Source organism: Meles meles, chromosome X (assembly GCF_922984935.1).
Source record: "Meles meles chromosome X, mMelMel3.1 paternal haplotype, whole genome shotgun sequence".
Lineage (NCBI taxonomy): Eukaryota > Metazoa > Chordata > Mammalia > Carnivora > Mustelidae > Meles > Meles meles.
Window position 1 is genome coordinate 62,215,880 of NC_060087.1, and position 12,525 is coordinate 62,228,404.

Consider the following 12,525-nt stretch of genomic DNA (forward strand, 5'->3'; position numbering starts at 1 on the left):
ATTTATTTGACAGAGAGAGGGGTCACAATTAGGCAGAGAGGCAGGCAGAGAGAGAGGAGGAAGCAGGCTCCCCGCAGAGCAGAGAGCCCGATGCGGGGCTCGATCCCAGGACCCTGAGATCATGACCTGAGCCGAAGGCAGCGGCTTAATCCACTGAGCCACCCAGGCGCCCCTATTTTTAACTTTTTGAGGAACCTCCGTAGTGTTTTCCACAATGGGCTGCACCACTTTTGTATTCTTAACACTACTAATAAAAATTAATAATGCTGCTCAGAAGGTATTCAAATCATTTGTTTACCCAGTCCCTGTAGTAAAAGGGATTATGAAAAAAGAGTGATAGTTTCAGTATTTGGAAGCTCTTGTTTTTAAAATAGACAAATTAAGAAATTGTTTTATAATAGAATCTTCAGATTTTTGAAGAATTTTGGTGCTCTACTCCTGTGTTTAAACTTTTTTACTGTCCTATTAAGAATCATATATTAGTAAATTTAGTTCATTCTGTGCTCATTATAAAATGAGTAATGAAGAACTTAAAATAAGGATGACTTTCCAGACTTTGCTTGACATACTTTTTTTTATTTTAGCAACAGATCTTTATTGGATATAGTCAGAGGCTAGTAGTATTAAAAGAAAGATTAGCACTTACTAGAGCAGTCAGAGAGCTTTGGTACAAATCTTAATATAATCAAAAGGAGTGGAACAGCAATGTGGAATTTTTAAGAATTGTAGGTTTGGGAAGATAATGGAATAATGAATTTCCAGGCTTGTTAAGATGAGTGCACACTTAGACCAATGGACAGGAATACCTGGATAACTTGGAGAGGCTGTTTTCTAGCTCTGATTTTATTCATCATCACGCAGCCTTACGATCTTTATTTGATTTTTCCAATTGACTTCTCTTTGGGATAGAGGACTAATGGATTGGCCATTGTGAAATCAGTCAGCTTGTAATGTTTTTATTATGCTATTAAATTGACTTATGGGTAACGATGCATCTCATATGTACCATAAGCTAGTTTTAGGGCCTTTTCACTGCTAGATAAACTCTTCATTTGTGGTATTAGACCAACAGAGTATAGAAAACAAACCTTAAGGTATAGAGAAAGTAACAATAATAGTAAAGTTTTTCCTGATAGTATATCTTTCATCTCCCATCCATAAACCTACTATATACTTATATCCCCAGTAATACTGGAATAGTTTTCAGTTACTCTTGATTTTTCCATTAGACTTCTGTTCAACTTGCTTGTCTTTTGACCTTGCTTTTATCAAACCACTGTTATTTCTAACAATATTGAAGTAGTGGTTGAATTTATTCCTTTATTTGTACTTAGTTATCTTTAGCCTGGAGTGAAACAACAATTCTCTTCTCTGGACAGTTTCCACTGTCCACTTTGGTTACTTCCAAATTATCTGCTGCTAAATTGGTTCTTTTGGGAGAAAACATTCAGTCTGTAGTGCACATTTATACAAAACAAATTGAACCCGAAGTTTTTAGTATATATTTTATTTTTCCTCACCACAGATTTTGCCCCAAAGTAGTGTCTTTAACTAGTCCCTTGATCTAAGATTAGAAAATTTCTTGCTATTAGAATTCAAGAATGTCTTTTTTTTTTAAAGTAATCTCTGCACCCACTCTGGGGCTCAAACTTGTGACCCCAAGATCAAGAGTCCCATGCTCTACTGACTGAGCCAGGCAGGTGCCTCTCAATTCAGGAATGTCTTTTTTTTAAAGATTTAAAAAAAAAATTTATTTGGCAGAGAGAGAGAACACAAGCAAGGGGGAGCGGCAGGCAGAGGGAGAAGACTTCCCTCTGAGCAGGGAGCCCAATGTAGGGCTTGATCCTAGGAGCCTGGGATCATGACCTTGAGCCAAAGGCAGACACTTAAGCAACTGAGCCACCCAGGTGTCCCGCAGGAATGTCTTTTAAACTAGAATTCTTAGATACATTCCACATCAGTTAAAGAAAAAGTGATTCTGTTACCTTTATCAAATGATCATTTTCTTTTTTCATACTCTTTTATTTTCTTATCAGAACCCAGTGAGCTGTACACCCTTGGAAGCAGTGGACTCTTAGTGGAAAAAATTGTTCTTGCTTCAATGCTTGACAACCTTTTCTGCTGAATGATAAAAAATTACTGACCTGAGAAACAAAACACATATTTAGCTTATTAATATGCAGTTTTCTTCAATATCTTAAAATTCTACCAAGTGAGCTGCTCCAGAGGTGCTTTGATTTTCTTTTTGTCCTTTTTGTGCCCTATCCACATAGTTACTAGTTATAGGTATTCACTTATAGCGTTTATGGCTGTGAGAGACTACATCTCTCTCTCAGGTCATACTGTTGCATTCAGTACTACTGCATATAAACAGTGCAGTTTGTGGCTTTCCACTTATACCCAGTTGGGTCAGAGGCTTCCTGTTTTATTTCTGCGTTTGTTTTTGGCCCACCATGCTATGATTGTGCTGTTTCAGCTCCCTGTATATAAGTAGGTATTCCTTCATTATTTCTTTTTTTTTTTTAAGGTTTTATTTATTTATTTATTTGACAGACAGAGATTACAAGTAGGCAGAGAGGCAGGCAGAGAGAGAGGGAGAAGCAGGCTCCCCGCTGAGCGGAGAGCCCGATGCGGGACTTGATCCCAGGACCCTGGGATCATGACCTGAGCCGAAGGCAGAGGCTTAACCCACTGAGCCACCCAGGCGCCCTCCTTCATTATTTCTTTTACCTGCCCAGCCTCATAAGGCTTATGAAACTACATATTAATACCAAATAAGTAAATATTTTAAAACCTGTCAGAAGTTATGATGACTTAATACATCAAGTAATAAGTATTCTCCTGAATATAAGTAACAGTTTGTCATCCTGTGTTTAAGAATAGATAAAATAATTTATTAATTGAATAAATATTTACTGAGCATTATTTCTGATATCAGGTTTCTTTTTGTGGCACCTGCTTTTTTTCTGTCGGCCCACCTTATTTTCATTTTCATCTCCTCTTTCACGGCTCTTTGATGTTATCAAAAGATACAATTTGTTACCATATAGAGGTATAGGGAGCCTATTTGAATTCTTTCCTGTATTACCTTTGTGTTTTCTTTCTGAATCCAAATTGATTCCCTTTATTATGGCAAGCTAATTCCAGTATGTATTTGAGACTTGTAAAAGTGTTTATTCCTCATACTAACATAGTACTAGTTTTAATAGAGCTTAAAATGTCAGTTCCACATTTAAAATTTGAAGTTACTTAGCTATAGCAAGAAGGTCTTATTATATTTATTGTTAGCAAAGAGGAAAATAGATTCATTTCTACTTTTATAAGCCCTTTAATGATATTTCTGTAACATTCAAATTTTGTTATCATGATATGTCATCATAGTTCATTTTTTTAAAAGGTTTTATTTATTTATTTGACAGAGAGAAATCACAAGTAGGCAGAGAGGCAGGCAGAGAGAGATGGGGAAGCAGGCTCCCTGCGGAGCAGAGAGCCTGCTGCGGGGCTCGATCCCAGGACCCTGAGATCATTGCCTGAGCCAAAGGCAGAGGCTTAAACCACTAAGCCACCCAGGTGCCCCCATAGTTCATTTTTTAAAATAACTTTTAAATTTTACTTATTGTGAAAATAATGATGAACAGAAAAGTGAAGGAATTTCATGTTTCCTTTTTACATGTAAGTGAGGCTTAAATAAAAATTAATGATATCAAAAATTACGATATGATCGCTTCAGGAATTTTGACCCCTGAGAAGGAACTTCCTTTCCTTAAATCATTGTTTTTTTTTCCCCTCTAATACTCCTTATACACTATGTTTTCAGAAAAGCCAGTTTCTTATCATCCTCCTTAACCATTCCTTGTATTTTCCACCCTTTCTTTAAGAATGTGATCTTAAAGGGGTATCTATGCTATTTGTGATGCTTAGACTGAAATGAAAATAAGTTGAAATGAAGGTGATTTTGAATTTGGTCTCAAGCTTATGGCTTTAGATAACCCTTTTGTCTTTCGGGATTACCATTGTCTGTCCAGTGTATGAATTGTGGGTATCCACAGTATGATGACTCTGGTGATTTTGAAAGATGGTGTGTGCTTTCAGGATCTGTATTGAGACCTCCAGTGTTATTTTACTCTCGTGCAGCAAGAATGAGTTGGTTTGAAATCCTTTAAAAGTGTGCCTCAGCCTCTAATAATATGCCTTTTTGATTTGGGCTCAACTTAAAAAAAGATACTTTTCAAATTTAGCTAATGTGAAACTGAAGTCATATACTTTATAGCTGAATGGATTCATAATGCATGATTACACAACTTCAGAACCCATTTTGTTAAATGAAATGGTGACATTTTATGTACTATTAAGCCAACTAGAATAATTTTCTTGCTCTTAGCCATAACCTCTGTATCCTTATTGAAAAATTTTGGGGTTTATTGTAGAAGGTTTTGATAGGAGAGAATGTTTAGAAAGATATGCAGAAACAGGGCCTTTTTGTCATTATTCCACCAAGAAAAATAAGACAGATAAAACTTGTGAAATGGGAAAGTGGTTGAAATGCCTCAATTTGTGTTGTAATGCATTAAGTTATATTTATTTAGTAATAGTTTGATTGGAAAAAGTGAATTTTAAAATTATAGCCTTATTCCCATTTTTAAAAATACCTTACTGGTTACGAGAGCATATATGAGTATATGTGTGTATGAAATAAAACATTAACAACTGTACTTTTGGCATTTCATGTTTTTGCCACCTTATATCTTTAAAGCAGCCAGAATATAGTCCTGTATTTAGTACAATATGAACAGTTTTATTTCTGTTGCTCTTTACACAGTAAACTGAGACTTAAGCTAGAAAAATAGTTTGCTGAGCTTTGGGGGCAATAACCATAATATAAACTACCCCGTATAACATAATGTGTTGTCCTGGGTTTCTTATATCTTGACAGTTTCCTCCATTCCTTGCTGTATAAATCTACTTGAAATTGTGTAATTTTCCTCTGTCAAGGTGAACTAAATTTTTTCTTACATATGAACTACAGAAAATACAAGCAAGCAAAAAGAATGTAAAAAATTATCAATGATTCCATCTACTCACAGCTACTTATTTTAACCCTTTTGGGGGTATTGCTTTCAGACCCTTTTGTTTGCATTTGTAAACTCATACACACATCACTTATTTTTTTTTAAAGATTTTATTTTATTTATTTGACAGAGAGAAATCACAAGAGAGGCAGGCAGAGAGAGAGGAAGGGAAGCAGGCTCTCCGCTGAGCAGAGAGCCCGATGCGGGACTCGATCCCAGGACCCTGAGATCATGACCTGAGCTGAAGGCAGCGGCTTAACCCACTGAGCCACCCAGGCGCCCTCACTTATTTTTTTTAACATGAAAAATAAGTTTTGTACTCTGCTTTTTTCACTTTAGATGTTTCTGTGTCACTACATATATTTCTGAATGGCTGTACTTTGTGGTATACATGCACTATAAGTTGTTTTTACAGTTCTCCATTATTGATCATTTAGGCTCTTTCCAAATTTTTCCTGTTAAAACAGCATAAGAATAAACGTCCTATAACTAAATTTTTCATTCCTTTATTCAGTGGATACTTGTTGAGAGTACCTACTGTGTGTTAGCCACTGTATTGATATTGGGTTAAATGGTACAACAAAGTTGCCACTCACAAAATAATAACAGGAGAGCAGATATTAATCAAATAATCACACTTATGCATATGTAGTTTATAATCGAATTGGATGCTTTGGAAGGAGGAATACTCTCCTGTGAAAGAATACAGCCAAGGATCCTGACTGGGGTTAGGAAAGAGCTCATTGGAGAAATGCTGCTTGAGCTGGCAGTTAACTAATTGGAAGAGGTTGGAGAGTGAGTTGGTGTTACACAGAAGGAGATTATTCCAGACAGAATGAATGGTATAATGCAAATGCCCTATGGCAGGAGAGTTTATAGCATATTTGAGGCACTAAAAGAAAAAAAAGCTAGTATGGCATGAACACTGAAAAGTGGTATAAAACATCCCTAGAGATGTAGTCAGGGATCAAGCCAAGCAGAGCCTCACAAGTAATGTTACGGACTTTGATCTTCATTCTAAGAGTGGTAGGATGCAATAGAAGGGTTTTAAACTATGAGTAATATCTGATTGCAGGGTTTACTAATTGAACAAGGAGGAGAGTGGATACAGAGAAATCATTTAGGAGGGTGTTGCAAGTATTTTAGGTGAGAGGTTACGATAGCTTTGATTAGGTTGGTAGTGAAAATAGATTCAAGAAATTTTTATGAGGTAAAATTGATTCAGTTTGGCTCATATTCTTAAGTATTTTTTAAAGCATAAGTTTCCAGAAATGGAATTCTTTTTTTTTTTAATATTTTATTTATTTGACAGAGAGAAATCACAACTAGGCAGAGAGGCAGGCAGAGAGAAAGGAGGAAGCAGGCTCCCTACAGAGCAGAGAGCCCGATGTGGGGCTCGATCCCAGGACCCTGGGATCATGACCTGAGCCAAAGGCAGAGGCTTTAACCCACTGAGCCACCCAGGCGCCCCCAGAAATGGAATTCTTGACACAAGGGGCAAATTATTTTAAAAGTTGATGGTAGATATCAAAATGCTTTCTGGATAGATTGTTTCAGTTTACTCTCCCATTAACTGTGTTAGAACGCCCATTTCAGTGCAACTTCACCAGCAATGAGCATTAACTTTTGGGGAGTTTTTTAAATATCTATTCCAGAAAGTGTGTAGATAATTCAGTTTTTTGAACGGAGATTATTTTGCCAACTATAATAACATAGTAGTTTTGCAATGTGTATGTACTAGTTTTATTTTGACTTTACCAAGTGTGGTTTTGATTCTTAATATTCTGCCTCTAAAAGCTGAAACTAAAACAAAAAGATTTCATGGGCATGTTGCCTCCAAAACTTGAGAGAAAGAAAAATGTAAGATGATTTAGGTCAGATTAAACATGACTGGCAAATTGTGTTTTTGTTGAAATTTTTAATAATCCAACCTCTGTGCTTTATAATTAATACCAAGACTCCTACTTTCCTAAACATTGCATTAGAACTCTACTTTATCATGAGTTTTGATTGAGGGCTCCAACTATTTTAAATAAACATATTGATAAAAAGCCCAAAAGTATATAAAGATTTTGACCACAAAGATGGAAATATTGAAATGTTAATTAAATTTTGTGTAATGTACTGATAGCTTAATAGATGGAAAATAAATGTATAGTACATGTCCTCTTGCCCCTACTGAATAATTCTTTGACAATATGAGAATGGCTGTAGCTGGAAGTAAAAAATGAAGGGATATAAGTCGCTTTTAAAAAGCATTTTATATAGTTTCTTTTTCTCCAGGATAGTTAGAGCTTGAGAGATACTGACCTTAGATTCAGAGTAAAAACTATGTGCAAATATCTTTTCCCATGTCATTTTGGTTTTTTGATGGTTTCCTTCACTGTGCAAAAGCTTTTTATTTATTTTTATTTTATTTTATTTATTTATTTATTAGTCCCAATAGTGTAATTTTGCTTTTGCTTCCTTGCCAGAAGAGACATCTAGGAAAACGTTTCTGTGGCTAATGTCAAAAAAATTACTGCTGATGTTTTCTTCTAGGAACTTTATGGTTTCCTGTCTCACATTTAGGTCTTTTATCCATTTTGAATTTTGTGTATGGTACAAGCAGTCCAATTTCATTCTTTTGCATGTAACTGTCCAATTTTCCCAGCACCATTTGTTGAAGAGACTGTTTTGTTTTTTTTTCCCGTTGTATATTCTTGCCTTCTTTGTCTTAGATTAATTCACCATAGAAGTGCGGGTTTATTTCTGGACCTCTGTTTTCTTCCATTGATTTGTGTCTGTTTTTGTGCCAGTACCATATTATTTTAATTACTACAGCTTTGTAGTGTATCTTGAAATCTGGGATTATGATAACCTCCAGTTTGGGTCTTTTTTTTAGTTTTTATTTTAATTTCAGTTATCATGCAGTGTAATATTAGTTCCAAGTGTATAATATAGTGATTCAGCAATTGCATGTATCACCCAGTGCTCATCATGATGGGTACTTTCCCCGATACCCATCACATCTTTCATCCATCTCCCTACTCCCTTCCCCGCTGGTAACCATTAGTTTGTTTTTTTCTAATTAAGAGTATGTTTCTCTCTCTTTTTTCTTTTCTCACATTTGTTTTGTTTCTTAAATTCCACATGAGTAAAATCATGTGGTATTAGTCTCTCTCTGACTGACTTACTTCACTTTCATTACACCCTCTAGCTCCATCAGTGTTATTTCAGATGGCAAGATTTCATTCTCTTTATGGCTGAGTAATATTCCATTGTGTGTGTATATATATATACATATATATATGTTACTACTTCTTTATCCATTCATTAATCAGTGGACTGTTGGGCTGTTTCCATAATTTGGCTGTTATAAAGAATGCTTCTATAAACATAAGGGTGCTTATATCCCTTTGAATTAGTGTTTTTGTATTCTTTGGGTAAATACCCAGTGGTGTGATTACTGGATCATAGGGTTCTTCTTCCTTTTCATGATTGCTTTGGCTATTCAGGGTCTTTTGTGATTCCGTACATATTTTAGGATTATTTGTTCTAGTTCTGTGAAAAATATTATTGGTATTTTGATACTGATTGCATTAACACTATATATTAATTATACTTGAATAAAAAAAGTTATGTTTGTAATGTTTGCAAGTTTTTCTCAAATATGTACATAATTCTACATTATTAAAATGCAGTTATATTTGAAATGACATGTTACTCACTGCTTTGTTTTCTCTCTTTCAACAGTTAAAAGATGTTGATACTCGGAAAATCATAAAAGCAATGCTTTCTTATGTGTGGCCCAAAGACAGGCCAGATCTACGAGCTAGAGTTGGCATTTCCTTGGGATTTTTGGGTGGTGCAAAGGTAAGAATAGGAGAAATTATTCATTGTTTGTTGTGTAACTAAGAAATAGTATGGCATTTTCTAATAACAAAACTTGAGCTTATAAAAGCTACTTTTGGGGGAGCATTATTAACTTTAAGGACCCTTATTTACATAACTCTTTTATGCAGTCAGAAATTATATGGTAATGCCCAGTTTATCTTGGATCAGATTTAAGAGCCTCAACTTAATGGAATTCACTCCTGAAACCAGTGTAAGATATAGGATCATTAGTTGTAACAAAGCATTAAGAACTTTATAAAACAATCTCCTCAGAACCCTGTTGGCTCTTTCTTAATGCATATTTCTCATAAGCTTGGTTTTCAGCTCCCAGTAAATTGAAAAGAGAATGAAGACACATTTAGGCACACTGATAGCCATAAGTGGTAAACAACAATGTGAAGAGGAAAAAAAAAAAAAACAAACCAGGAAGACTTAAAATGCCCACAAAAGCTGGACTTCTTTTTTTTTTCATTTTTTATAAACATATAATGTATTTTTAGCCCCAGGGGTACAGGTCTGTGAATCGCCACATTTACATACTTCACAGCACTCACCATAGCATATACCCTCCCCAATGTCCATAACCCCACCACCCTCCCCCGGCCCCCCTCTCCCCAGCAACCCTCAGTTTGTTTTGTGAGATTAAGAGTTTCTTATGGTTTGTCTCCCACCTGATCCCATCTTATTTTATTTATTCTTTTCCTACACCCCAAACCCCCCACGTTGCATCTCCACTTCCTCATATCAGGGAGATCATATGATAGTTGTCTTTCTCCGATTGACTTATTTCGCTAAGCATAATACCCTCTAGTTCCATCCATGTCGTCGCAAATGGAAAGATTTCATTTCTTTTGATGGCTGCATAGTATTCCACTGTGTATATATATATATATATATATATATATATACCACCTCTTCTTTATCCATTCATCTATTGATGGACATCTAGGTTCTTTCCATAGTTTGGCTATTGTGGTCATTGCTGCTATAAACATTCAGGTGCACGTGCCCCTTCGGATCACTGTGTTTGTATCTTTAGGGTAAATACCCAGTAGTGCAATTGCTGGGTCATAGGGTAGTTCTATTTTCAACATTTTGAGGAACCTCCATGCTGTTTTCCAGAGTGGTTGCACCAAGCTAGGCATTTTTGTACCACTCAATGTAGGGGTCCTCTATATCTTTTTTCTTTTTAAGATTTTATTTATTTGAGAGAGAGAGCATGAGAGGAGAGAGGTCAGCAGGAGAAGCAGCTCCCTGCTGAGCAGGGAGCCTGATGTGGGACTTGAACCCAGGACTCCAGGATCATGACCTGAGCCCAAGGCAGTTGCTTAACCAACTGAGCCACCCAAGTGCCCAGGGGTCCTCTATACCTTAACAGCCTCTTCAGTTTATCTCTGTAATGATTGTAGAACATTTTAATAAGGCAGTTATAACGACTCTGAACTTGCAAGGAAAAAAGCGTTATTTCAATTTATTCAGATTAAAGTCAGTGAAGTATATATCTTTAGGTACAATATGTAGTCATGGTACATGTGTAGTCTTTGGAGTCAGAATTCCTGGGCTCTGGCACTTACTAACATTTTAACATTGGGCAAATTACTTAGTCTTTGTGCCTCAGTTTCCCAAGTTGTAAAATAAGGTAAAATACTGTTGTTACAAGGATTAAATAAATCAACATACAGAAGGCTTGAAACAGTGTTTGGCATGTAGTAAAACAAGTGTTAAAATAAAAATAAATTAATTTAGATTTCCATCAAAAATTGGTAAAAAAAAAAAAAAAGTCTGCTGAAACGTATAAATGAGGTTTGATTACCACTCTTATGTGTAAGGGTTAATTTATTGTTTTAGAACCCAGGTCATTATCACTTATTTCTTCTTTATGTCATGTATGTTGCCTTTTATTTACTCATTCTTTTCCATACTCTAAAAGTATGCATTAAGAACTTGTCATAGGGGTGCCTGGGTGGCTCAGTGGGTTAAGCCTCTGCCTTTGGCTCAGGTCATGATCTCAGGGTCCTGGGATTGAGCCCCCCTGTCGGGCTCTCTGCTCAGTGGGGAGCCTGCTTCCCCCTCTCTCTCTGCCTGCCTCTCAACCTACTTGTGATCACTATTTCTGTCAAATAAGTAAATAAAATCTTAAAAACAAAGAACCTGTCATACAAAGGACTGTTCTTGGCCCTGCAGAGTATTCAAACATAAATAAAGCATATTTCTTCTCTCAAATCATACGGGATAAAACAAGTTATATTTTATTGCTGTAATGCAAAGTAGGTCATAAATGATTTAAAAGTACCATTCACATATTGGGTGATTTCAAAGGAAAAAACCACCAAGATGGAGAGTCTGGAAAGGTTTCACAGAGGAGGCGATGTCTGAGATAGTCTTGGATTGAGGTGGGATTGTTATAGGTATAGGAGTAACATGGACAGGATGAGAGAGGACATATAGTGTGTGTGGAGTAGTAAATAGTCCAGCTTTGCTCTAGTGAGGGGATAATATTTCAGAGAAATTAGAAGTAACCTTGGAAAGATAGATGTACTCCTAATGTGAAATACTGAAACTGTGAAACAAAAATTTAATTATGTTGGAACTAGGAAGATTTATTTTGAATAGAAGAGTAGTAAGGTTAGAGCTGTACCTTAGGAAATTAATCTGATCCTGTTGTATAAGATGGATTATGGTGGTAAGAGAACTAAAGTAGGGATACCATTTATTTTCATTTCATGTATTCATTTAGCAAATATTTACTGACCAGTTATGAGGCTGATATCATAATCTGGATTAGAAGTAATAGCACTTTGTACTGGACTAGTGGTAGAAATGGTAATATGGAGGAAAAAGATGCCAGAGATATTGTGAGGTAAGAGAAGTAGAATCAACAAGACTTAGAAATGGATCAGATATTAGAAGTAAAAGAGAAATAGAATTCAACGTTGATGCCAAGGATAAGAGAAGAAAAATGCTTTTAATAGGAGTATGTAGGAAGTTAGGAGGTCTTATTTGGGAAGATGAAAATTTTGGTTTGGGGCAAGTCAAGTTTGAGATGCTAATGGAATGTTGAGACAGAATATTTAGCTGATAATATAAAATGCAAGACAAGTTTAGGAAGGAACCCCAGGCTAGAGAGATTAAGAGGTAATGGGGGGCTGGAGGAAGAGGTAGAACAATGCAAATTAGTTCACCAAGGAATAGAGCAGAAATAGAAGATGACTGCAGACAAAACTTATGATAAATTGTGCTCCTGTAGGGTAATAAACAGTAATGGAAACAGGAAAGGAGTGATTGGAGAGGAGTAGAATAATTCAGTCCAACTTATTCATTGTCTTTTCTTCTTTCCCATGTATTGGTTCTGTTGAGTACCTCTCCCAATGAACCAGACCCCTTCCCTCCAAGAAGACTAAATCAAGATACGAAACAACAGACCAAGAATTCATACTTTATTCTCTTTGTTTAAGCTGAACATAGAGGATAATATTATAAATCTAATTTTGGTAGCTAATGTTGAAATTCTTTTAACTCTTACATTTTTAGCACTGTACTGGTTGCTGAATTATCTTTTACCTACAAATTACTTAAGGAT

At 35.8% G+C, this 12,525-nt stretch overlaps 1 protein-coding gene across 2 annotated transcripts in view; it reads left to right on the plus strand.

The window, feature by feature from the left end:
* The window catches only part of ABCB7 (ATP binding cassette subfamily B member 7), a 162,447-nt gene that overhangs the window by 80,344 nt on the left and 69,578 nt on the right, over positions 1 to 12,525 (plus strand). For both annotated transcript variants that reach the window (XM_045995536.1, XM_045995537.1), the window contains one exon: positions 8,805 to 8,924. In XM_045995536.1, the coding sequence (XP_045851492.1) occupies positions 8,805 to 8,924 (120 nt within the window). The remainder of the gene's footprint in view (positions 1 to 8,804; positions 8,925 to 12,525) is intronic.